The 27,830-nt window shown below is 44.3% G+C and overlaps 4 protein-coding genes across 4 annotated transcripts in view; 1 reads left to right on the top strand and 3 right to left on the bottom strand.

Annotated features, from left to right (window-relative positions):
- The window catches only part of LOC310642441 (C-type lectin lectoxin-Lio2-like), a 310,859-nt gene that overhangs the window by 50,332 nt on the left and 232,697 nt on the right, over positions 1 to 27,830 (top strand). The gene's annotated exons all lie outside the window — the stretch shown is intronic.
- Positions 6,258 to 7,199, bottom strand: LOC310642707 (olfactory receptor 1G1-like; the record flags this gene model as incomplete). Its single annotated transcript, XM_083366594.1, has 1 exon — positions 6,258 to 7,199. One exon carries the CDS (start codon positions 7,197 to 7,199, stop codon positions 6,258 to 6,260), a length of 942 nt encoding a protein of 313 aa, XP_083222720.1.
- On the bottom strand, positions 14,980 to 15,921 carry LOC310642706 (olfactory receptor 5V1-like; the record flags this gene model as incomplete). The annotated part of the gene is made up of 1 exon (XM_083366593.1): positions 14,980 to 15,921. The coding sequence occupies one exon, from the start codon at positions 15,919 to 15,921 to the stop codon at positions 14,980 to 14,982; it is 942 nt and encodes a 313-aa protein (XP_083222719.1).
- On the bottom strand, positions 23,277 to 24,218 carry LOC310642705 (olfactory receptor 5V1-like; the record flags this gene model as incomplete). Its single annotated transcript, XM_083366592.1, has 1 exon — positions 23,277 to 24,218. The coding sequence occupies one exon, from the start codon at positions 24,216 to 24,218 to the stop codon at positions 23,277 to 23,279; it is 942 nt and encodes a 313-aa protein (XP_083222718.1).

Here is a 27,830-nt window from a genome sequence, read left to right as displayed (position 1 = left end):
ATTGTGAAGGGAAGAGAGGACAGAGTTACACAGGGATCTCAGCTTCAGGAAGAACTTCTTGTACACCGTTTATGCTCTTTATTTTTTATTTTTACTTTATTTAAAATGAAATATATATATAGCCTCCCATCTTCTAATCCAACTCTGGAGGCTCTCAAGTAAAGTTAAAATAAGGTATGAAACCATATTAAAACCAGAAAAGTGAACATATTAAAACATTAAAAACAACAGAGACCAGGCGCCAAGTCAACCTAGATCAGGGGTAGGCAACCTTGGCTCTTTTATGACTCTTGGACTTCAACTCCCAGAATTCCTCAGCCAGCATGGGCGAACTATAACCCCCTCATGACTCGTGGACTTCAACTCCCAGAATTCCTTAGCCAGCATGTCTCAGCTTGGAAACCTCTCCCTTTCCCCTCAGCGTGGCTGGCTCAGGAATTCTGGGAGTTGAAGTCCATGAGTCATAAAAGAGCCAAGGTTGCCTACCCCTGACCTAGATGTTTGGTTAGCCAACTTTATCCCAGCACCTGGGGGGGGGGAGCTCTTCAAAGATTTAGGGAAGTCTAAGAGGGTAAAGACCTGCTGAAAGTCAGAGGGAAGAGCCTTCCACAGGGCAGGGGCTGCCATGAAAAAGGCACCCTTCCCAGCTTCCTTTGTTGTAGAAAGAAGAGACTCACGCCAGCTCTTCAGGAAAGAAAAGGTTTATTGCGCAGGTTCAGAAGGCTTAAGCAAAGCAAAGGGTCTGAACCCCGAAGGGCTCATGAACAGACATATTTATACTAATTCCTAGTTATACATTGTTACACATTGTTCCTTATATGGTTACATCCTGCACATTCTTATCAGACAACAGTTTACAGAAGAAAATTACATGAAGTACGTGTAGTTTCACAGACAGGATATGGCTATCCCAATCATCATCTGCCTTAAGGACAAGACCATGTTTGCTTAAACAAGGACTTTAATACATTCCTCTTTAAGACAGTCGCCGGGAAGACGTGCAGTTACGCTATCAGGATTATGGCTACCTTGATCAGCGTCTGCCCTAAGGACACGAATACGTTTGTTTACACAATTACTTTAGCACACTTCCTCTTTATTCCCCCCTATCTCAACTTGTGACAATGAGTCTCAACAGAGGTCTTCTTTGATTATACAGGCATCACAGGTGTCAGTTTTGGTCGGGTTCCCTTGGTTACCCCTAACTTCCTTTGAAACATTGTTACATGCGGCAGCAATACAATACACCCGTAGCAACAGTAAAGTTTTCTCCATTCTTCTCCCGTGCGTAGAAAGTCAGCTTCCGGAGTGACTTAGCAGGGGTCTTCACTACTGTGCGTAGAGGAACCTATTGCCGGTAAGGTTCCAGCAGAGTAGCCTTTCAGCGAATATACTAAAGCTTCTTAAATAAGTCCAGCTACACTAACATATCATATATCACTTTCGTTTAAACGTTAACTTTGTGGGAACCACTGGTTCTTTAGACACCACCCATTCAGGTTCAGCTACTGCTTTGACCCTTTTCCAGTGGATTCATGATTTGTATTCTGCAATCTTGACAGCAAGAGGAGAGGACATAATAACAACATACGGTCCTTTCCATCTGTCTTTTAGCTGTTCCCGCTTCCAATGTTTCACCCAGACTCTATCTCCAGGTTTGAAGGGATGACACTTTGTTACGATTCTAGGAGGGGTTTGCTCCAGCACATATCCTCGAAGCTTTTCAACCTGTTTATTTAGTTCTTTTACCATCTCCATGTTCCACACTCCCCCCTTATGTCCCAAATCTGGCCATCCCGTCAGGTTTCGTCGAAACAGAGTAGGAAGACGACCAAACATCAATTCAAACGGGGATAATCTGTACTGTTTTCGCGGCGCACACCTCACGGAATACAGTGCTAAGGGCAAAGCATCAGGCCACTTCAAATGGCTCTCAGCACATATTTTAATAATTTTCTCCTTTAAAGTGCAGTTCATTCATTCCACCTTAGCTCCCACCTGCTGTGTCAACTCTCCCAATGCAACATTGTATCTATATATAGATTGAAATCCTTCTCGAAATTGGGTATGACTAAAGCTAGTGCTGCTGTAAGAGCAAGCTTAATATCCTTGAAAGCCCTTCTTTGTTCTCCTCCCCACTGAAAATGTTCAAAGTCTCCCCCTTTGTAGCTGTATAAAGCAGAGCTGCCAACAGTGCAAAATTAGGTATCCATATCCTGCAGAATCTAGCCAACCCTAAAAAACCTCGCAGGTGTCTTCTGTTTACTGGTTCCTCAATGACTAGAATCACCTGCTTCCTTTCTTGTCCTAGGGATCTCTGACCATACTTAATATCATATCCCAAGTATCTTACTTTCTACTGTACCAACTGTGCCTTCTTTTTGGACACCCTATCGGCATAGCCCACTGCAGCCCAGAACTCCTGAGCTCAAGCGATCCGCCAGCCTCAGCCTCCGGAATAGCTGGATTACAGGCTCGCACCACCACACCGGGCTATTTACGACTGACCTTCCCGCTCCTGTATCTCCCAAAAATGTCATTCTATGGCCCCCTATATTCATAGTTACCAAAGGCTCAGGGGGGGCTCCTCTAATCCCAGTCCCATCAATCCATCCAACTTGTCCTTGCCAATCCAATCCCCTTTATCTCACATTCACCCTCCATTCTTCCTCTACCTCCTTGGTTCCCTCGGGATCCTCTACCTCTCAAGGGAAATCCAGTCTGTACCTTGCCTATAGACCTTCCTCTTCCAAAACCTGTCCTTCCTCTCCAGCCTCGTCCTCTCGTCCCTCTTTTCGGATATTCCCTATGCCAATGACCTTCTTCCCTACAATACGCACACTGGTCTGACCCAAGCAGCGTCTTTCCTTGTAAAGCTACCACCAACAATTCCGTTTTCCTCTGCATTCGTGCTTCCCTCTCTCTTTCTCTCTATTAACATACACTTTCCTTGCCACCTCCAACAATTCACTGGTATTCTTTCCCAGAGCTCCTTCCAACCTCTGTAACTTCTTCCTTATATCACCATAACTTTGTGCTATGAATCTCTCATTCAACATTTATACATTGTCTGCGTGTCTCAGATCTATGTGCGTATACAGTTCATAAGCCCCTATCAGCCGTTGCAAAAAACTCTCCAGGCTTTCATCTGCTCCCTGCCTTACCAAAGACGGCTTAGACATATTCACAGCGGAGTTTCCTGCCTTCCGAAGTGCCTCTACTGTTAAATTCTGATATTCCTGCAACAACATCCTTTGCGCTGCATCCCTAACATTCCAATTTGGATCCTGCTCTGGTGCCCTTGTCTGTAACTCTGCCTGTATATTCTGCGTGTTAGGGTACCTGTCTATAACACACTTCCTAACTGCGGCTCTCCACTTGTGTTAGTTCGGTTAACTCTTTGGACTTCCCTGACAGATCTGTAACATTGTTTCCAATTGAACAAATCAGTTGCGGTGAATGGGACATACCAGCAGACAGGTTGCACATTCGCTTGTCCTGTGGCGTCAATGACTCTCTGATCAACTTGCCTTAAGGGCACCATTAGTTCCCCCCTCTTCTATTCTGCTCCCCTTGTATGTTTGGCTACCGGGGACGCCACCCCGGTTTCTTCATCTTCCTCCTCTCTTCTGCCTCCTCCCACCCCCTGGACTCGAACCAGAGGGTTCACTAAGACCTGGCCCCCAACCACGTCTTGATTATTCGGCTATATTGCCGTTTGGTGGCTTTCGGATAAGGGACCCTGTATTGGGCATGATTGAAATATGTATCAAATCCCTTAAACATGCGCTCCAACGGAGTGCTTGCCACGCTACTACCTTCACCTATCTCACCACTCTCACTCACAGAGAAACCCCCCTCGTCCTGGGGAGCCATAGGCTCCTTTCTTCTCTGCTTCTTTCTTACTGCTGGCTGCGCTCCACTTGGCACTGCAGCTGCTGCCGCTAACAGTTGAGGCAGTGAGGGCGGACGCGGCACATAAGGAGGGGGTCTAAAAATCACTTCCATGTACCCTCTTGTGGCCACCCAACTCCCATATGTGACCACTGCTTTTCACATAGAAACCTCGGTCTCTCTTTCGTCACCTTGGGATAGGGGATTTTATAATGCGTATGATTAAAATAATTATCAAAACCTCTCAACATGCATTCCAGCGGTGTGCTGGGAACACTGCTTCTCCCTCCCATTCTAAGAACACTGCCACTGACCTACAGTGCCAGATGTTCCAACGGTCACCAATAGGAACTGCAATGGCTTAACCTCCCACACAGCCTAACAAGGACTACTTTAGGATCACCGTCCCAAGTCCAGGAGGGTGATCAGTTCCCCTCTTCTATCTTCAAATGAGATAGGTACTTTCCCCCTTTAACACATACTCGCCTGAGGCGTCTTCACACTTCGTCCTCTCCCCATCCTGGCCAGGATTCATGTTCAGACCTCCTTTCCTTCCCCCAAGGGATCTTGGACTAGCCGTCAGCACCATCAGCCCCGCAGAAGTGTCACTGCTGTCTCCCGCAGGTGCTTTCCCCCGTGGCACCTGGAGAATGATTCAGGAGTGGCCTCTTGTCGGGTCTGAGGGGTCAGGCTGCCCTCAGCGAAACATCGCCTTGCAATGAAGTCCCTTTGTGGTCGCCATGAAACTGTTGTAGAAAGAAGAGACTCACACCAGCTCTTCAGGAAAGGAAAGGTTTATTGCGCAGGTTCAGAAGACTTAAACAAAGGAAAAGGTCTGAACCCTGAAGTGCTCATGAACAGACATGTTTATACACCTCTAATTCCTAGTTATACATTGTTACATCCTGCACATTCTAATCAGACAACAGTTTACAGAAGAAAATTACATGAAGTATGTGTAGTTTCACAGACAGGATATGGCTATCCCAATCATCATCTGCCTTAAGGACAAGACTATGTTTGCTTAAACAAGGACTTTAATACATTCCTCTTTAAGTCAGTTGCCGGGAATACGTGCAGTTATGCTATCGGGATTATGGCTACCTTGATCAGCATCTGCCCTAAGGACACAAATACATTTGTTTACACAATTACTTTAGTACACTTTCTCTTTACCATTAGATGACAACATTTGGGAGAAGGGACTAGGACCATGCTCCGCTTCATTGGTAGGACAGGCTGATGTCCTTAGGAGAACCTGAACCCACAGAGCACCTGGTTCTGTACCATTGCAGGGCTTTAAAGAGCACCAGGGATGATCAGGGGACTGGAGGCTAAAACATACGAGAAAGGGTTGCTGGATTTGGGGATGTCCAGTTTAATGAAGGGAAGGACGAGGAGGGACATGATAGCAGTCTTCCAATATCTCAGGGGCTGCCCCAAAAAAGAGGGAGTCAACCTCTTCTCCAAAGCACCTGAAGGCAGAAGAAAAAGCAACGGATGGAAACTAATCAAGGAGAGAAGCAACCTGGAACTAAGGAGGAATTTCCTGACAGAACAATTAACCAATGGAACAGCTTGCCACCAGAAGTTGTGAATGCTCCAAGACTGGAGGTTTTCTAGAAGAGATTGGAGAGCCATTTGTCTGAAATGGTAGAGAGTTTCCTGCCTGAGCAGGGGGTTGGACTAGAAGACCTCCAAGGTCCCTTCCAACACTCTTATTGTTATTGTTAGTGATGGCCAGCACCTTGAATTGCACTCAGAAAGAAACTTGAAGCTCATGTAAAAAAGTACCTCTACCCCAGTTCTCTTTTATCCTTCCTCAGGGCTCAAAGGCATTAAGTACAGCAACCCTTCCCCCACCCCCACCCTGTTAGTGATGTGCAGAGCTACTCTTGGGTAAGCAAGAGCTTGCACAAAAAACGGGATTTTGAGAGTAGTGAATTATGCACAGTAACCATACAGATGCACTGGGATGTGAAAAGGTTTTACTCATAGAATAAAGCATAGTCCAGGTCATTGATAAGTAATTAGATGATAGTCAATGACAACAGTCTAAAGATTATTCACTAAAGAGCCGTCTTACCAATCTTTAAGTCAACCACAATAAACAGAGATCATCAGACTTTACAAACAGTAGCAAAATCCACAAACCAAAGAGAGATAAGCCATGTCACTAGCTCCCTCTTATGGCCATTGGGATCAGTGCTAGCCAATCGGCTGAAGGTATGATGCCATGCATTTAATTTTAAAGTTATACATTACACTTTTTATTGCAATCCTACAGTAGTAGTTTATATATTACCAGCCCAACCAGTTAGGCAACAGACATATGCCTAACACCCCCCCCCCACACACACAAATTAATACAATGCTGTCTTCCGGCAGCTGAGAATCCTCCTTAAGGCCCCCTTCACCTCCTTGTTGCGGAAGCTGTAGATCAGAGGGTTCAGCATGGGGGTGACGATGCAAAACGATGTGGAGATTAGAGTATCAGCCTCGATGGAGTAGCCAGCACTGGGCTGGTTGTAGTTTAAGTATCCATTTCCAACACAGAGAGTTACCACGGCAATGTGTGATGCACAAGTGGAGAAGGCTCTGCGCCTGCCGCTGTTGGAGGGAATCTTCAAAATGGAGACCAAAATGTAGAAGTAGGACAGGATGATGAAGAGGAAGGGACCGAGGCCCACAAAGATGCTGGTGACATGATTGGTCAATTCGTTGACCCAGGAATCACTGCAGGTGATTGTCAGTAACGGAGGAACATCACAAAAGATGTGAGGAAGCTGGTGGTTTCCACAAAACTCTAACCTGGAAGCCAGAGCAGTGTAGATAGCTGAGTCCAGGAAGCCCCAGATCCAAAGGGCCACAGATAGCTGGACACACAAATTCCTCCTCATCAGGTGGGCATAGTGCAAAGGTTGGCAGATGGCAGCGTAGCGGTCATAGGCCATGATGGCCAGCAATGCTGGCTCACATCCTGCAAAGCCCATCAGGAAGAAGGCTTGTGCCAGGCATTGGTTGTAGGAGATAGTCTGCTCTTGGCGTAGGAAGTTCACCAAGATCTTTGGTACCACCACAGAAGAAAGGCAAACATCCAAGCAGGAGAGCTGGCTGAGGAAGAAGTACATGGGGGTTTGAAGACGGGAATCCAGGAGAACCAGGGTTATGATCATGAGGTTGCCCATCAGCGTGGCCAAATAGGCAGCCAGGAAGACCAAGAAAAGATGGACCTGGTGGCTCCGAAGGTTGGAGAAACCAAGGAGGATGAATTCTGTCCTCTGGGTTCGGTTCTGGGAATCCATGAGAGGAGGGTAATGGTTAGCTGGGAAGAGAATTATGGGCAAGGGAAGAAATTAGAACTAACAGCAGAGGAAGATGAGTTAAATGACCCACTAGAACTTCATTTCCCCAGAGGTCAGATTGACCTCCCACCTTGAAACTGTTCCTCAAGACCTTGAAGACAAGCTTTTGTCATTGGGCCAGGGGTTCCCATTCAGAGCCCATCAAGTGGCTTGCTTGATTCTCTTGTCACTGGGGGGGGGAGTGGTTTACATAGCACATTTTCACTCTGGATTTTTAATGTTGTGTGCCACCTGCAGCCTCTCAGTTGGGAGGCTGTATCCATTTGAGAAATGAAAATAACTAACTAGACTTGGGATGCTGTTTGTTTTAACACTGGAAATATTATTGATTAAAATACGAGACTCAAATAAAATTAAGGGAATTAAAATAAGAGATCAGGATTATAGACTGAGAGCGTTTGTGGATGACCTGGTTATTACAGTAAGTCAACCGATTTACTCAGTGGTAGAGTTGATGGAGATAATAATGTCATATGGGAAAGTCTCTGGATTTAAGATAAACACGCAAAAAACTAAAATATTGTCTAAAAATATGACTACAGAACAAAAGGTTGTTTTAGAAGAGTTAACAGGATTTGAAATAGTTAAAAAGACTAAATATTTGGGGGTTTATCTCTCAGCCTCAAATGTGAAATTATATAAAAATAATTATGGATTGTTATGGTTAAAAATACAAAAAGAGCTAGATGGTTGGAAAAAATTACAATTATCTTTATTGGGAAGAATTGCAGCAGTAAAAATGAATGTTTTGCCAAAAATTTTATTTTTATTTCAAATGATACCTATACTTAAAAAGGATTTAAATTTGGAGGAATGGCAGAAAGGTATTAATAAATTTGTTTGGGCAGGGAAAAAGCCACGAGTTAAATTTAAGATAATGCAAGATACACGTGAAAGAGGTGGTCTTAAAATGCCTAATCTTAAACTATATTATGAGGCTGCTGCTTTATCGTCAATAAGTGATTGGTTTAATTTAACACAAGGGAGATTATTGAATCTTGAGGGTTACGATTTGTTATTTGGTTGGCATGCATATTTATTGTATGATTAGAAGGTGGATAATGTATTTAAGACACATATTTTAAGGTATGCTCTGTTGCAAGTATGGAAAAAAATATAGACATAAGTTAAATTACAAGATACCAATTTGGGCAATACCTAAACATGCAATAGAAAATATAAATGTTGGATTTAAACATGATGAGACTACATACAAAGAAATTTTAAGGATAGAAAGGAATGTATGGCAATTAAAGCCATATAATATTTTAAAAGAAGAAAAGATTGTACAAACTTGGTTCCAGTATGGGCAGTTGCAGGCAAGATGGAAAGAGGATCAGAAAGTTGGTATTTCAATAACTGATGGAAATTTGGTAAAACAAATTAGAGATCAAGGTCAAGCACATATAAAAAGGATATATAATGCATTGATAGAAATTGACTCAGAAATGGAACTTGTTAAAGATTGCATGATAAAATGGGCCCAGAACTTTCAGGAGGCTATAACAATGGATACTTGGGAAAAGATTTGGGTTAGAAACGTAAAATTTACACACGCCCAAAATTTAAGAGAGCTTTTTTATAAAATGTTTTATAGGTGGCACTTAGACCCTAAAAAACTAGCAAGTATGTATCCGAACTGCCAGCCCAAATGTTGGAGGTGTGGCTGTGAGGATGCAACGTATTATCACATATGGTGGACTTGTAAAAAAGTTAAAGCTTTTTAGATTAAAATTTGGTGGAATATGCAAAAGATATTTAAGAAAAAAATAAGGTTTTCTCCACAGTTGTTTTTGTTGGGTATTATTACAGATTTTACTGTTATAGATGCTAAATTGATGTTGAATTTAATTACGGCAGCAAGACTTTTAGTAGCACAATATTGGAAGAAGGAGGAACTGCCTACTATAGAAGAGTGGACTTTGAAAGTTTTCAACTTGGCAGAAATGGCAAAGATTTCAGCATACTTGAAAGAACAATCGCAACAGAGATACATTGTGGAATGGAGAAGATGGATCGAATATATTCAGAATAAATATGGGACTAAAAAGTTTCATTTAGCATTTGAATAAGTAGTGGTTTTATATGATGTATTATTAGTTATTTGTTATTTGTTAGTAATATAGTTATGTTTGTTGTTGTTGTTAGCTGTGAAGTCGTGTCCGACCCATCGCGACCCTATGGACAACATTCCTCCAGGCCTTCCTGTCCTCTACCATCTTCTGGAGTCCATTTAAGCTCACGCCTACTGCTTCAGTGACTCCATCCAGCCACCTCATTCTCTGTCGTCCCCTTCTTCTATTGCCCTCGATCTTTCCCAGCATTAGGCTTTTCTCCAGTGAGTCCTTCCTTCTCATTAGGTGGCCAAAGTATTTGAGTTTTAGCTTCAGGATCTGGCCTTCTAAAGAGCAGTCAGGATTGATCTCCTCTAGGACTGACTGATTTGATCGCCTTGCAGTCCAAGGGACTCGCAGAAGTCTTCTCCAGCACCAGAGTTCAAAGTCCTCAATTCTTTGGTGCTCAGCCTTTCTTTTGGTCCAACTTTCACTGCCATACATTGCAACTGGGAAGACCATAGCCTTGACTATACGCACTTTTGTTGACAGGGTGATGTCTCTGCTTTTTAGTGTGCTGTCTAGATTTGCCATGGCTTTCCTCCCCAGGAGCAAGCGTCTTTTAATTTCTTGGCTGCAGTCCCCATCTGCAGTGATCTTGGAGCCCAGGAAAATAAAATCTGTCACTACCTCCATTTCTTCCCCATCTATTTGCCAGGAATTGAGAGGGCCAGATGCCATGATCTTGGTTTTCTTAATGTTAAGTTTCAACCCAAGTTTTGCACTCTCCTTCTTCACCCGCAACAAGAGGCTCTTTAGTTCTTCTTCACTTTCTGCCATTAGAGTGGTATCATCTGCGTATCTTAGGTTGTTGATATTTCTTCCGGCAATCTTAATTCCAACTTTTGATTCATCTAGCCCTGCCTTTCTCATGATGTGCTCTGCATATAAGTTAAATAGGCAAGGCGACAGTATACAGCCTTGCCGGACTCCTTTCCCAATTTTGAACCAATCAGTGGTTCCATGTCCAGTTCTCACTGTTGCTTCTTGACCCGCATATAGGTTTCTCAAGAGACAAATAAGATGGTCTGGTACTCCCATCTCTTTAAGAACTTGCCACAGTTTGTTATGATCCACACAATCAAAGGCTTTAGCATAGTCAATGAAGCAGAAGTAGATGTTTTTCTGGAACTCCCTAGCTTTCTCCATGATCCACCGTATGTTGGCAATTTGATCTCTAGTTCCTCTGCCTCTTCGAAATCCTGCCTGTACTTCTGGTAGTTCTCGATCCACATACTGCTGAAGTCTAGCTTGTAGGATTTTAAGCATGACTTTACTAGCATGAGAAATGAGTGCAGTGGTGTGATAGTTTGAACATTCTTTGGCACTGCCTTTCTTTGGAATTGGAATGTAAACTGATCTTTTCCAATCCTGTGGCCACTGTTGAGTTTTCCAAATTTGCTGGCAAATTGAGTGTAGCACTTTTACTGCACTGTCTTTTAAGACTTTGAATAGCTCAGCTGGAATACTGTCACCTCCACTAGCTTTGTTGTTGCTCAGCTTTTCTAAGGCCCACTTCACTTCACATTCTAGTGATGTTTACAGAGAGTTAAAGTGCGATAGAATTTAATGTTTTATTTTTGTTGTTAGCATATTTTAGCTTAAGTTTGTAAGTTTATGCCCTGTATTCAGCTCTGGGAAGTCGGGGAGGGGAGAGGGGAGGGGAGGGGAGGGTTCGGGGGAGGGGGGGAGGGATGGAGTATACTTAAAATGTATTGTAAAACTTTTCAATAAAAAAAGGAAAATAACTAACTAGACTTGGTGTGAAGAAGAAGCAGAGTAGACTTTAATTCTCTCCCTGCATTCCAGAAAGGGGAAAGGGGACCAAGAGGTTTTGTGCTTTGCTTTGTCGAAGTGTTTCAGGAGAGTTTGCTTTCCAAGTAGATGGAGCTGTTAGACTAAAGGGGCTCCTTTGAAGATGCCTCTCGCAAACTCAAAAGCAACCCCTTCCTCTTCACGTTCCTCATCAAATACTACGTTGATGCCCAATATTTCTCTGACCCTGGAGGTTCCACTATGCTACAGTAACCTACAAGAATATGAGGGTCCTTGGTGCTCTCTGAGCCTGCTTGTTTTCTTGCAGATGTTTCATCACCCACACGATGGTGATGTTATCCATTCAGTCATGTCCAGCTTTTGGGGGCCAGCGCTCCCCACACCTTCTGAAACTTTCACTGCTTTTTTGTACCCAAACTAGGTACCCTCATTCAGGCTCATTAAAATGTCTGCAAGACCCACCGAGGTCAGAGAGCACCACCTTCACTTCAGACCTAAGCAAGAAATATTCTCCTCTATCAGTCGTATCAATATATCACCACTCGTCGACTCAGATAGCCTGCACATGGTGTCGGTTGGCTATTTTGAGTCTGGAGCCCTCAGTTCCCACGTCTGCCCATCACAAGAGAAGCTGGAAAGTATTCCTGCCAGTTCCCAGTTCCCAACTTCCATCCCAGGAGCTGTTTTGTCAAGTCAAAGTCTGTGTTTGGAGCAGTGGATAAAGCTCGGAAGGGTGACAAGTGCTCGATTGGTGGTGATAATATATTGTGGTGAATCTCGGGCAGAAGAAGGACTTGGCCACTTCTGAGATTCCCCGAAAGGAGATTCCTGGGTTGGATCTTGTATTCCTGATCCCTCCTTTCCAACACCCAAAATCTTCCTTTAATGCCTCCCCGTTCCAAACAGAAGGAGAATCCTTGATGACCCCAAAGCAGCTCACCTTGGCTGGTTATCCCACCTGCAGAAGAGCAGCTGCAGCTGAAGCAGACTCATCCTCTCCCCACCTTCTCCCACAGTTGGGTTCAGGTGCAACGAAGCGGGAGCAACAGAGCAGGAAGGGAGGTGTTCAGACGTTCATCCTTACAAGAGAGCAAGTCTCGGAGTTGCTTGCATTATCCCTGGCAGGTGGTGCTCATGGGGGAAAATGTGACTTGGCACTGGGGACTGGGAGTATTCCTGCCTGGGATGCTGGAGGGAGAACAGGTGGGAGGGCAGGCAGCAGAGATCCTCTGGGGCAAAGCTCACTTCTCTGGGACTTGTTAGCAGGCAGAGAACATCCCTAGCAGAACATCCAGATTCAGCCATAGTTTCATTCCATACAGCATTAATCTTGTGAACTCTCAAGCTTCCTCTTTACATTATGGATTCAAGATGGAGAGTGCTCAACATTCGTATATTATGTACAGTATATACAGGGGTTTGGGCCTATACATTAGTTGTACATAGTATGTTTTAGGTGTGTGTCATGTGTGTGTTTCACTTTGAGAGCGGCAACTAAATTTCAATTTTGATGTGTGCCGTTATCCCCACAGTAAAAAAAATGACAATAAAGGTTATCTTGTCTTGTCTTATCTTATCTTATCTTATCTTATCTTATCTTATCTTATCTTATCTTATCTTATCTTATCTTATCTTATCTTATCTTATCTTATCTTATCTTATCTTACTTTACCTTACCTTACCTTACCTTACCTTACCTTACCTTACCTTACCTTACCTTACCTTATCTTATCTTATCTTATCTTATCTTATCTTATCTTATCTTATCTTATCTTATCTTATCTTATCTTATCTTATCTTATCTTCTTATCTTGCCTTATCTTATCTTATCTTATCTTATCTTATCTGGTGCTGAATTCAGGAGATGGGGAGAAATGGAGAGGGCAAAGCAGAAGAATCTTTTTCAGTTTTGAACTTGAAACCAATTGTCTCATTTGCTTTTAGCTGGTGCTCTAGAAATGACTTCAAGAGCATTAAAAAAGGCACATATGGATGCCAGATTAATTTCACATTTGACTCCTTCCCCTGGCTTGGCCAGTCTCTCTCTGGACCTTGTAATAATAAGGCTCCATGGCTCTCTATGCAGCACTCAAGTGTAAGGCCAGTTGGCTAAAGGCGTCAACTGGGAGAAATACTCTTCTTTCCCGCATAAAGTACTTGTGGAGGTGCCCAAAAGGATTTCAGAGTGAGCAGAGATTGTGAAGGGAAGAGAGGACAGAGTTACACAGGGATCTCAGCTTCAGGAAGACCTTCTTGTACACCGTTTATGCTCTTTATTTTTTTTAATTTGTTTAAAATGAAATATATATAGCCTCCCATCTTCTAATCCAACTCTGGAGGCTCTCAAGTTCACCGCTTGTGTCCAGTGGATCCCGCCAAGTTCACCGCTTGTGTCCAGTGGATCCTGCTAACTTGAATGCCCAGGCCATCAAACCAATCAAGCCCTATTAAGCTCGTTCTCTGGCCCTCCACCATGATTACATCTAGGCCCCCCGAAAACCCCTTGAACTTGACGGCCAAAGTGGCCTCACCCTTGACAGCTACTCAGGAATTCTGGAGGTCAGTCAGGAGGATGTCAGATGGTCTAAACTTGGCCCACCTCTTGCTGTGGTTGCACACAAACCGGAAGGTCTCCATGGAAATAACGGATACGGCTGACCCGGTGTCCAGCTCCATCCTGCAAGGAATGCCTTGCAACTCGACTTGAAGCCAAAGTTTTTGTTTGAGGGGCCGGCTCCCATGCGACAGACACTCCTGCGGCTGGAGAAGAACCCTACTCTAAACTGCCCCAGGGCCCTGGTACCTCTCCTGAATGATTCATCCAGATTGCGGTACTTTTGGCAACCCCTACAGATGGCTGCGATGTGGCCAGACTTCCCACAGGCCCGACACATGGCTGTCCTGAATCTGCAGTCTACTTGTTTATGGCGGCCTCCGCAGCCCAAACACCAAAAAAAGGGAACTGCCTTATCAGTGGGTCTCTGTTCCTTGTCTCGGTGTCGATAAATCTTGTCGACTTCGTGCTTGGAGTTGACATCTTCTTGTTGCTTGGCATCCTCGTGGTGGATGGCTTCTTTGTGAGGAGTACTTTTGGTGGGCCGTAACGCCTTCACGGCCCCAGTGGCAGCTTTGTCCACCATAATTTCTTTTAAGGCCTCTTGGAGCGAGAGAGTCTCCTTTGCAAAAAGTTTTTGTTCGAGATCTCTACTTCGTATTCCACAGACGAGATGATCTCGAAGCCTTTCTTCCAAATCTGTGAACTGGCAAAGGCACGAAGCTTGTCTCACCACCACGATGAATGCTATTGCCATCTTGCCGGGTTGCTGGACTTGGCTTCCACCATGTCCGTGTCTTCTTTCCCACATTGCCCCCTTGACTTTCCCAATGTTGTTCCTATCCCTCATCTGAATTCTGTCTTATCTAGAGCGGATCATTGCTCTGGGACAGTAGAATTAATGCTAGGACAAAGGTGTTGCTTTTCCTCATGGGTCTCTTGACAAACCATACAGAACACAGAAGGCTGGACTCATATAAGTTCTGGTTAGGATGCAAAGTCCAATATCTCCTATTCTTACAACAATTCCCAAAGTTTTTTCTCCTCATGGGAATAATTTTGCAGGTGCCTTGAGAATGGACATCTACCCTAGATCTCTTTTATCCTTCCTCAGGGCTCAAAGACATGAAGTACAGCAACTCCTCTCTCTCTCTCTCTCTCTCTCTCACACACACACACACACACACACACACACACAGAGAGAGAGAGAGAGAGAGAGAGAGAGAGAGAGAGAGAGAGAGAGAGAGAGAGAGAGAGAGAGAGAGAGAGAGAGAAATTAATACAATGCTTTCCTCTGGCAGCTGAGAAGCTTCCTCAGGGCCACCTTCACTTCCTTGTTGCGGAGGCTGTAGATCAAGGGGTTCAACATGGGGGTGATGATGCAAAACATGGTGGAGATCAAGGTGTCCACCTCTAGAGAGTAGCCAACACTTGGCTGGTTGTAGTTCAAAAAGCCATTTCCAACAAAGAGTGTTACTACAGTAATATGTGATGCACAAGTGGAGAAGGCTTTGTGCCTGCCGCTGTTGGAGGGAATCTTCAAAATGGAGACCAAAATGTAGAAGTAGGACAGGATGATGAAGAGGAAGGGGCCGAGGCCCACAAAGATGCCATTGATGTGACTGGTCAATTCGTTGACCCAGGAATCACTGCAGGTGATTTTCAGTAATGGAGGAACATCACAGAAGATGTGAGGAATATTGTTGTTTCCACAAAAGTCCAACCTGGAGGCCAGGGCAACAAGGATGGCTGAGTCCAGGAAGCCCCAGAGCCAAATGGCCACAGACAGCTGGACACACAAATTCCTCCTCATCAGGTGGGCATAGTGTAAAGGTTGGCAGATGGCAGCATAGCGGTCATAGGCCATGATGGCCAGCAATGCCGGCTCACATCCCGAAAAGCCAATCAGGAAGAAGGCTTGTGCCAGGCATTGGTTGAAGGAGATTGTCTGCTCTTGGCGTAGGAGGTTCGCCAAGATCTTTGGTAACACCACAGAAGAAAGGCAAACATCCAAGCAGGAGAGCTGGCTGAGGAAGAAGTACATGGGGGTTTGAAGATGGGAATCCAGGAGAACCAGGGTTATGATCATGAGGTTGCCCATCAGCGTGGCCAAATAGGCAGCCAGGAAGACCAAGAAAAGGTGGACCTGGTGGCCCCGAAGGCTGGAGAACCCAAGGAGGATGAATTCTGTCCTCTGGGTCTGGTTCTGGGAATCCATGAGAGGAGGGGAAGGGTTAGCTGGGAAGAGAATTATGGGCAAGGGAAGAAATTAGAACTAACAGCAGAGGAAGATAAGTTAAATGACCCACTAGAACTTCATTTCCCCAGAGGTCAGATTGACCTCCCACCTTGAAACTGTTCCTCAAGACCTTGAAGAAAAGCTTTTGTCATTGAGCCAGGGGTTCTCTTTCAGAGCCCATCAAGTGGCTTGCTTGATTCTCTTGTCACTGGGGGGGTGGTGGTTTACATAGCGCATTTTCACTCTGGATTTTTAATGTTGTGTGCCACCTGCAGCCTCTCAGTTGGGAGGCTGTATCCGTTTGAGAAATGAAAATAACTAACTAGGCTTGGGGTGCAGAAGCAGCAGAGTAGAATTTAATTCTCTCCCTGCATTCCAGACAATGATTGATACATGGAAAGGGGACCAAGAGGTTTTGTGCTTTTCTTTGTCGAAGTGTTTCAAGAGAGTTTGCTTTCCAAGTAGATGGAGATGTTAGAGTAAAGGGGTTCCTTTGAAGACCCCTCTTGCAAACTTAGAAGAAACCCCTTCCTCTTCACGTTCCTCATCAAATATATTTTTAAAAAGTTTTATTTATTTTCTAATTTTACATTTGAGTATTTGAAAAGCGGTGTGATGGCTGGGTTAATCGATAATGCAATGACAGTCATATATCTTTAGTACAAATCTCGAGCTGCTACATTAAATTTCCCCCCTCTTTTCCCCTTAGTATTTACTATCTCCTGTTTAAACTAATACAATTCTTATTAAATCAATTAAATAAACATAACATTCTTACATTTATCAATAATTTTTGGCTTGTGTATATCCTTATTGTTTTAACATTCAATCTTTATGGACAATCAATGTCCTACTTAGTTTTCCCCAATTTTTTTCCTGTTAATATTTAACTTAGCTTTTAATATTTATGGTTTCCAAGTTTTAAGTAACCAAAGTTCCCGTTATAACCATACATCTCAGAGTCTAATATTCAGAATACCTATCTTATCTATTTAAATATATTCTATTTCTCTCCATCTTACATCAACTAATTAATAATACGATATAACATTCTTATTTTCTATTAGTTTCCAAAACATCTTAAATTTAGTAACCAAATTTTCTCTTGTTTCAACATCAAATAATTTCTCTATAATAACAATAATAGTAAGAATAGTAACAATAACAATAATAATAAAAAAGTTGGAAGTGACCTTGGAGGTCATCTAGTCCAACCCCCCTCTCAGGCAGGAAACCCTATACAATTTCAGACAAATGGCTGCCCAGTGTTGGAGCATTCGGCACTTCTGGTTCCACTGGTTAAATGTTCTAACTATCAGGAAGTTTCTCCTTAGTTCTAGGTTGCTTCTCTCCTTGATCAGTTTCCATCCGTGGCTTCTTGTCCTGCCTTCGGGTGCTTTGGAGAATAGCTTGACTCCCTCTTCTTTGGGGCAGCCCCTGAGATACTGGAAGACTGCTATCATGTCCCCCCTCATCCTTCTCTTCATTAAACTAAGGTAAAGGTAAAAGTAAAGGTTCCCCGGCACACGCGAGCTAGTCGTTTCCGACTCTAGGGGCCGGTGCTCATCTCCGTTTCAAAGCCGAAGAGCCAGCGTTTGTCCGAGGACATCTCCGTGGTCATGTGGCCGGCATGACTAGACGCCAAAGGCGCACGGAACGCTGTTGCCTTCCCACCGTAGTGGTCCCTATTTTTCTACTTGCATTTTTACGTGCTTTCGAACTGCTAGGTTGGCAGAAGCTGGGACCAGTAACAGGCGCTCACTCTGCTACGTGGCACTCGGGATTCGACCTGCCAAACTGCCAACCTTCTGATTGATTCATTAAACTAGACAGACCCAATTCCAGCAGCCATTCCTTATATGTTTTAGCCTCCAGTCCCCTAATCATCTTTGTTGCTCTTCTCTGTACTCTTTCCAGAGTCTCAACATCTTTTTTACATCGTGGTGACCAAAACTGGATGCAGTATTCCGAGTGTGGCCTTACCATGGCATTGTAAAGTGGTATTAACACTTCACGTGATCTTGATTCTGTCCCTCTGTTAGAAGGCATAGAATCTTTTTCTCTTAATGTCTATTATCTCATATTTAAGCTAGTACAATTTTTATTATATCAGCTAAGTAAAAATATGTTTATTACATTTATCAATATATTTTAGCTTATATACATCTTAATTAGCTTTACATCTAACCTTTACAAACAAATCAATATTCAAGTTTAACTTTTAATATTTATAGTTCCAAATTTTAAAATGCCCAAAGTTTTCTTCAGCTCAGTTCATAAAAAACCTGTTGTTCAAAGTATGTATCTTGTCAAATCCAGTATATTCTATTTTAATCCTTACTAATAGATCAAAATCCTCATCAAATGCTATGTTGATGCCCAATATTTCTCTGACCCTGGAGGTTCCACCTTGCTACAGTAACCTACAAGAACATGGGGGTCCTTGGTGCTCTCTGAGCCTGCTTGTTTTCTTGCAGATGTTTCATCACCCACACGATGGTGATGTTATCCATTCAGTCATGTCCAGCTTTTGGGGGCCAGCGCTCCCCACACCTTCTGAAACTTCCACTGCTTTTTTGTACCCAAACTAGGTACCCTCATTTGGGCTCATTAAAATGCAAGAACCACCGAGGTCAGAGAGCACCACCTTCACTTCAGACCTAAGCAAGAAATATTCTCCTCTATCAGTCGTATCAATATATCACCACTACTCGACTCAGATAGCCTGCAGATGGTGTCGATTGGCTATTTTGAGTCTGGAGCCCTCAGTTCCCACGTCTGCCCATCACAAGAGAAGCTGGAAAGTATTCCTGCCAGTTCCCAGTTCCCAACTTCCATCCCAGGAGCTGTTTTGTCAAGTCAAAGTCTGTGTTTGGAGCAGTGGATAAAGCTCGGAAGGGTGACAAGGGCTCGATTGGTGGTGATAATATATTGTGGTGAATCTCGGGCAGAAGAAGGACTTGGCCACTTCTGAGATTCCCCGAAAGGAGATTCCTGGGTTGGATCTTGTATTCCTGATCCCTCCTTTCCAACACCCAAAATCTCCTTTTCAGGCCACCCCGTCCCAAACAGAAGGAGAATCCTTGATGACCCCAAAGCAGCTCACCTTGGCTGGTTATCCCACCTGCAGAAGAGCAGCTGCAGCTGAAGCAGACTCATCCTCTCCCCACCTTCTCCCACAGTTGGGTTCAGATGCAACGAAGCGGGAGCAACAGAGCAGGAAGGGAGGTGTTCAGACGTTCATCCTTACAAGAGAGCAAGTCTCGGATTTGCTTGCATTATCCCTGGCAGGTGGTGCTCGTGGGGGAAAATGTGACTTGGCACTGGGGCCTGGTGGTATTCCTGCCTGGGATGCTGGAGGGAGAACAGGTGGGAGGGCAGGCAGCAGAGATCCTCGGGGGCATAGCTCACTTCTCTGGGACTTGTTAGCAGGCAGAGAACATCCCTAGCAGAACATCCGGATTCAGCCATAGTTTCATTCCATACAGCATTAATCTTGTGAACTCTCAAGCTTCCTCCTTCCATTATGTATTCAAGATGGAGAGTGCTCAACATTCGTATATTATGTACAGTATATACAGGGGTTTGGGCCTATACATATGTTGTATATAGTACGTTTAGGTGTGTGTCATGTGTGTATTTCACTTTGAGAGCGGCAACTATCTATTTGAGCAGTCTGACTTGGTCTGATGGGTTAGGGTTGGGGTTTTAAATACGTCTTAATTATTGTTTTAACCTTGGGCATTTATTTAATCGCTTTTAACTTTTGTATCCTGTTTTGAATTTATTGCCCTGTACACCACCCTGAGTCCTTCGGGAGAAGGGCGGTATAAAAATATACTAAATAAAATAAATAAATAAACTAAATTTCATTTTTTATGTGTGCCGTTATCCCCACAGTAAAAAAAAATGACAATAAAGGTTATCTTGTCTTGTCTTGTCTTGTCTTGTCTTGTCTTGTCTTATCTTATCTTATCTTGTCTTGTCTTGTCTTGTCTTGTCTTGTCTTGTCTTGTCTTGTCTTGTCTTGTCTTATCTTATCTTATCTTATCTTATCTTATCTTATCTTATCTTATCTTATCTTATCTTATCTTATCTTATCTTCTGCTGGATTCAGGAGATGGGGAGAAATGGAGAGGGCAAAGCAGAAGAATCTTTTTCAGTTTTCAACTTGAAACCAATTGTCTCATTTGCTTTTAGCTGGTGCTCTAGAAATGACTTCAAGAGCATTTGAAAAAAAAACAAAAAAGGCACACATGGATGCCAGATTAATTTCACATTTGACTCCTTCCCCTGTCTTGGCCGGTCTCTCTCTCCTACATTTAATGATGCCCAGCTGGACCTTGTAATAATAAGGCTCCATGGCTCTCTATGCAGCACTCAAGTGTAAGGCCAGTTGGTTAAAGGCGTCAACTGGGAGAAATACTCTTCTTTCCCGCATAAAGAACTTGTGGAGGTGCCCAGAAGGATTTCAGAGTGAGCAGAGATTGTGAAGGGAAGAGAGGACAGAGTTACACAGGGATCTCAGCTTCAGGAAGACCTTCTTGTACACCGTTTATGCTCTTTATTTTTTTATTTTATTTAAAATGAAATATATATAGCCTCCCATCTTCTAATCCAACTCTGGAGGCTCTCAAGTAAAGTTAAAATAATGTATAAAACCATATTAAAACCAGAAAAGTGAACACATTAAAACATTAAAAACGACAGAGACCAGGCGCCAAGTCAACCTAGTGCAGGGGTAGGCAACCTTGGCTCTTTGATGACTTTTGGACTTCAACTCCCAGAATTCCTCAGCCAGCATGGGCAAACTATAACCCCCTCATGACTCGTGGACTTCAACTCCCAGAATTCCTCAGCCAGCATGGCTCAGCTTGGAAACCTCTCTCTTTCCCCTCACCATGGCTGGCTCAGGAACTAAAGAGGAATTTCCTGACAGTGAGAACAATATATTTATTTATTTATTTATTAAATTTTTATACCACCCTTCTCCCGAAGGACTCAAGGCGGTGTACAGGGCGGTGTACAGGGCAATAAATATTAAAAAATTAACTCGTAGAACAGCTTGCCACCAGAAGATGTGAATGCTCCAACACTGGAGGTTTTCTAGAAGAGATTGGAGAGCCATTTGTCTGAAATGGTATAGGGTTTCCTGCCTGAGCAGGGGGTTGGTCTTGATGACCTTCAAGGTACCTTCCAACTCTGTTATTTTTATTATTATTGTTAGTGATGGCCAGCAGCTTGAGATGCACTCAGAAAGGAACTTGAAGCTGGTGCAGCTCATGTGACAAAAAGATTGCATGGACAACCTGGGACCACAATCACAATGCACACTTCTGCATTCTGGAGCAGTCAAAGTTTAGTGCAGTCTTCAAGGACAGCCCATGGAGGTGGCAAGTAATCCACACAGGAGGCCACCTAGACAGGAGCCACCATGCAACTCTTCCATAGCAAAAAATGTTATGTAATATGCAGAGAATAAGTAGGAAAGAGTCAAAGAAGGCCAGAGATCAGTCAAAGAGAAACATGTAGTTCGATCCTATATGATAATGTACATCTGCCATCCATTATACTCTCTATCTCTATCTCTATCTCTATCTATCTATCTATCTATCTATCTATCTATCTATCTATCTATCTATCTATCTATCTATCTATCTATCTATCTATCTATGGGTTAGACAGCATCACCACCAGATGGATTCGTAGCTGGCTGACAGGCCGTACTCAGCGTGTGGTCCTCAATGGAACCGCATCTATATGGAAGGAAGTGTGTAGTGGGGTGCCCCAGGGCTCTGTTCTGGGTCAAGTGCTCTTCAACATCTTCATCAACGATTTGGATGAGGGGATAGATGGGGAACTCATCAAATTTGCAGATGACACCAAGCTGGCAGGAATAGCCAATACTCCAGAAGATCGGCTTAAGATACAGAAGGATCTGGACAGACTCGAACACTGGGCACTATCTAACAAAATGAAATTCAATGGTGAAAAAAGTAAGGTTCTACATTTAGGCAGGAAAAAATCAAATGCACAGGTATAGTATAGGTGGTACCTTGCTCAATAGTAGTAACTGTGAGAGGGATCTCAGAGTCCTAGTAGACAATCACTTCAAAATGAGCCAGCAGTGTGCTGCAGCTGCCAAAAAAGCCAACACAGTGCTAGGCTGCATTAACAGAGGGATGGAATCGAGATCAGGTGAAGTACTAATACCACTTTACAATGCTTTGGTAAGGCCACACCTGGAATACTGCATCCAGTTTTGGTCACCACGATGTAAGAAAGATGTCGAGACTCTAGAAAGACTCTAGACTCTTTGCAACTTCTGAGAAGAATCCTACGTTCTCCTGAATATATTCAGGAAAAACAAGACTTGGGTTCTTGATGTCTAGAAAGGGTACAGAGAAGAGCAACAAAGATGATTAGGGGGCTGGAGGCCAAAACATATAGGGAACAGTTGCTGGAATTGGGTATGTGTAGTTTAATGAAGAGAAGGGTGAGGGGTGACATGATAGCAGTGTTCCAATATCTCAGGGGCTGCCCCAAAGAAGAGGGAGTCAAGCTATTCTCCAAAGCACCTGAAAGCAGGACAAGAAGCAATGGATGGAAACTAGTCAAGGAGAGAAGCAACCTAGAACTAAGGAGAAACTTCCTGACAGTGAGAACAATTAACCATTGGAACAACCTGCCTCCAAAAGTGGTGAATGCTCCAACACTGGAAGTTTTTAAGAAGAGACTGGACATCCATTTGCCTGAAATGATATAAGGTTTCCTGCCTGAGCAGGGGGTTGGACTAGATGACCTCCAAGGTCCCTTCCAATTTTTATTATTATTATTATTATTATTATTATTATTATTATTATTATTATTATTATTATTATTATTATTATTATCTATCATCTATCTATCTATCTATCTATCTTAATGTTGCAAACCTTCTTGGCTTCCACCATGTCCGTGTCTTCTTTCCCACATTGACCCCTTGACTTTCCAAATGCTATTCCTATCCCTCATCTGAATTCTGTCTTAGCTAGAGCGGATCATTGCTCTGGGACAGTAGAATTAATGCTAGGACAAAGGTGTTGCTTTTCCTCATGGGTCTCTTGACAAACCATACAGAACACAGAAGGCTGGACTCAGATGAGTTCTGGTTAGGATGCAAAGTCCAATATCTCCTATTCTTACAACAACTGGCAAAGTCTTTTCTCTTCATGGGAATAATTTTGCAGGTGCCTTGAGAAAGTACTTCTACCCCAGTTCTCGTTTATCTTTCCTCAGGGCTCAAAGACATGAAGTACAGCAACTCCACCCCCACCCCCCACCCCGCCCACACATTAATACAATGCTGTCTTCTGGCAGCTGAGAAGCTTCCTCAGGGCCACCTTCACTTCCTTGTTGCGGAGGCTGTAGATCAAGGGGTTCAACATGGGGGTGACGATGCAAAACATGGTGGAGATCAAGGTGTCCACCTCTAGAGAGTAGCCAGCACTGGGCTGGTTGTAATTCACAAAGGCATTTCCAACAAAGAGTGTTACTACAGCAATGTGTGAAGCACAGGTGGAGAAAGCTTTGCGCCTGCCGATCCCGGAGCGGATCTGCAGAATGGAGGACAAAATGTAGAAATAGGACAGGATGATGAGCAGAAGAGGGACGAGACCCACCAAGGTGCCCATGATGTGAGTGGATAGCTCATTGACTGAGGTATCACTGCAGGTGATTTTCAGTAATGGAGGAACATCACAAAAGATGTGAGGAAGATTGTTGTTCCCACAAAAATCCAACCTGGAGGCCAGGACAACGGTAATGGCTGAGTCCAGGAAGCCCCAGAGCCAAATTGTGACTGAGAGCTGGATGCACAAATTCCTCCTCATCAGGTGGGCGTAATGGAAAGGTTGGCAGATGGCAGCGTAGCGGTCATAGGCCATGATGGCCAGCAATGCCGGCTCACATCCCGCAAAGCCAATCAGGAAGAAGGCTTGTGCCAGGCATTGGTTGTAGGAGATCGTCTGCTCTTGGCGTAGGAGGTTCGCCAAGATCTTTGGTACCACCACAGAAGAGAGGCAAACATCCAAGCAGGAGAGCTGGCTGAGGAAGAAATACATGGGGGTGTGAAGACGGGAATCCAGGAGAACCAGGGTTATGATCATGAGGTTGCCCATCAGCGTGGCCAAATAGGCAGCCAGGAAGACCAAGAAAAGGTGGACCTGGTGGCCCCAAAGGCTGGAGAACCCAAGGAGGATGAATTCTGTCCTCTGGGTCTGGTTCTGGGAATCCATGAGAGGAGGGTAATGGTTAGCTGGGAAGAGAATTATGGGCAAGGGAAGAAATTAGAACTAACAACAGAGGAAGATGAGTTAAATGACCCACTAGAACTTCATTTCCCCAGAGGTCAGATTTACCACCTCACCTTGTTACTGTTCCTGAAGACCTTGAAGACAAGCTTTTGTCATTGGGCCAGGGGTTTCCATTCAGAGCCCATCAAGTGGCTTGCTTGATTCTCTTGTCACTGGGGGGGGAGTGGTTTACATAGCACATTTTCACTCTGGATTTTTAATGTTGTGTGCCACCAGCAGCCTGTCAGTTGGGAGGCTGTATCCATTTGAGAAATGAAAATAACTAACTAGGCTTGGGGGGCAGAAGCAGCAGAGTAGAATTTAATTCTCCCCCTGCATTCCAGACAATGATTGATACATGGAAAGGGGACCAAGAGGTTTTGTGCTTTGCTTTGTCGAAGTGTTTCAGTAGAGTTTGCTTTCCAAGTAGATGGAGATGTTAGAGTAAAGGGGCTCGTTTGAAGACGCCTCTCGCAAACTCAGAAGCAACCCCTTCCTCTTCACGTTCCTCATCAAATGCTACGTTGATGCCCAATATTTCTCTGACCCTGGAGGTTCCACCTTGCTACAGTAACCTACAAGAACATGGGGGTCCTTGGTGCTCTCTGAGCCTGCTTGTTTTCTTGCAGATGTTTCATCACCCACACGATGGTGATGTTATCCATTCAGTCATGTCCAGCTTTTGGGGGCCAGCGCTCCCCACACCTTCTGAAACTTTCACTGCTTTTTTGTACCCAAACTAGGTACCCTCATTTGGGCTCATTAAAATGTCTGCAAGAACCACCGAGGTCAGAGAGCACCACCTTCACTTCAGACCTAAGCAAGAAATATTCTCCTCTATCAGTCGTATCAATATATCACCACTAGTCGACTCAGATAGCCTGCAGATGGTGTCCGTTGGCTATTTTGAGTCTGGAGCCCTCAGTCCCCACGTCTGCCCATCACAAGAGAAGCTGGAAAGTATTCCTGCCAGTTCCCAGTTCCCAACTTCCATCCCAGGAGCTGTTTTGTCAAGTCAAAGTCTGTGTTTGGAGCAGTGGATAAAGCTCGGAAGGGTGACAAGGGCTCGATTGGTGGTGATAATATATTGTGGTGAATCTCGGGCAGAAGAAGGACTTGGCCACTTCTGAGATTCCCCAAAAGGAGATTCCTGGGTTGGATCTTGTATTCCTGATCCCTCCTTTCCAACACCCAAAATCTCCTTTTCAGGCCACCCCGTCCCAAACAGAAGGAGAATCCTTGATGACCCCAAAGCAGCTCACCTTGGCTGGTTATCCCACCTGCAGAAGAGCAGCTGCAGCTGAAGCAGACTCATCCTCTCCCCACCTTCTCCCACAGTTGGGTTCAGATGCAATGAAGCGGGAGCAACAGAGCAGGAAGGGAGGTGTTCAGACGTTCATCCTTACAAGAGAGCAAGTCTCGGAGTTGCTTGCATTATCCCTGGCAGGTGGTGCTCGTGGGGGAAAATGTGACTTGGCACTGGGGCCTGGGGGTATTCCTGCCTGGGATCCTGGAGGGAGAACAGGTGGGAGGGCAGGCAGAAGGGATCCTCGGGGGCAAAGCTCACTTCTCTGGGACTTGTTAGCAGGCAGAGAACATCCCTAGCAGAACATCCGGATTCAGCCATAGTTTCATTCCATACAGCATTAATCTTGTGAACTCTCAAGCTTCCTCCTTCCATTATGTATTCAAGATGGAGAGTGCTCAACATTCGTATATTATGTACAGTATATACAGGGGTTTGGGCCTATACATTAGTTGTACATAGTATGTTTTAGGTGTGTGTCATGTGTGTATTTCACTTTGAGAGCAGCAACTAAATTTCAATTTTGATGTGTGCCGTTATCCCCACAGTAAAAAAAATGACAATAAAGGTTATCTTGTCTTGTCTTGTCTTATCTTATCTTATCTTATCTTATCTTATCTTATCTTACCTTACCTTACCTTACCTTACCTTACCTTACCTTACCTTACCTTACCTTACCTTACCTTATCTTATCTTATCTTATCTTATCTTATCTTATCTTATCTTATCTTATCATCTTATCTTATCTTATCTTATCTTATCTTATCTTATCATCTTATCTTATCTGCTGCTGGATTCAGGAGATGGGGAGATATGGAGAGGGCAAAGCAGAAGAATCTTTTTCAGTTTTGAGCTTGAAACCAATTGTCTCATTTGCTTTTAGCTGGTGCTCTAGAAATGACTTCAAGAGCATTAAAAATGGCACATATGGATGCCAGATTAATTTCACATTTGACTCCTTCCCCTGTCTTGGCCGGTCTCTCTCTCCTACATTTATTTATTTTATTTATTTATTTATTTAATTTATATACCGCCCTTCTCCCAGGGGACTCAGGGCGGTGAACAGGGCAATACATAAAAACTAGATACAAAAATTAAAATTATTAAAACATGAGTAAACAATGCCCATAAAATTTATACAAATTTAAAATTAAAGTCGTTTATAAAAATCCCACCCCATCCCATCAGGCCAGGCCAGCTTGTTTAAAGAGATGGGTTTTAAGATCGCGCCGGAAGGAGCGGAGATCGGGCGCCATCCGGAGCTCAACCGGAAGATGGTTCCATAAATCCGGTGCACCCACAGAGAACGCTCTCCCCCTGGGGGCCACCAGTCGGCATTCTTTGACTGGTGGCACCCTGAGGAGGCCCTCTCTGTGGGAGCGTACTGGGCGGAGGGAAGTTGACGCCGGCTGCAGGTGCTCCCCAAGGTATTCTGGACCCATGCCATGAAGGGCTTTGTAGGTCATTACCAACACCTTGAACCTCACCCGGAAGACAACTGGTAACCAATGCAGCTCGCGGAGCAAAGGTGTGACATGGGAGTATCGGGAAACTCCCAGTACAACTCTCGCGGCTGCATTCTGTACCAGTTGGAGCCTCCGAGTGGTCTTCAAGGGTAGCCCCATGTAGAGAGCGTTGCAGTAATCAAGACGAGAGGTCACGAGCGCATGAGTGACCGTACGTAAGGCATCCCGGTCTAGATAGGGCCACAACTGGCGCACCAGGCGAACCTGGGCAAAGGCCCCCCTAGTCACAGCTACAATATGGTCTTCTAAGGAGAGTTGTGAATCTAGGAGGACTCCCAAGTTGCGAGCCCTATCTACAGGAGGTAATGACTCACCCCCCATAATGAGGGGTGGGATATCCTGAATATCCCGAGATGCCGGTACGCACAGCCACTCAGTCTTGTCAGGGTTGAGTCGAAGCCTGTTCCTCCCCATCCAGACCCGGACCGCCTCCAGGCACCGGGACATCACGTCGAGGGCATCACTGGGGTGGTTTGGGGTCGAAATGAAAAGTTGGGTATCATCAGCATACTGATGATAACCAACTCCAAAACCACGAATGATCTCACCCAGCGGTTTCATGTAGATGTTGAACAGGAGAGGCGAGAGGACCGACCCCTGAGGAACTCCACAAGCGAGAGGCCTCGCGGTCGACCTCTGCCCCCCTGCCAACACCGACTGCGAGCGTCCCAGGAGATAGGAGGAGAACCACTGAAGAACTGTGCCTCCCATTCCCAATCCCCT

This window comes from Vipera ursinii, assembly GCF_947247035.1.
Source record: "Vipera ursinii genome assembly, chromosome: 6".
Taxonomy (NCBI): Eukaryota; Metazoa; Chordata; class Lepidosauria; order Squamata; family Viperidae; genus Vipera; species Vipera ursinii.
The sequence above is the reverse complement of the archived record's forward strand: the minus strand, read 5'-3'. Positions and strand labels throughout refer to the sequence as shown.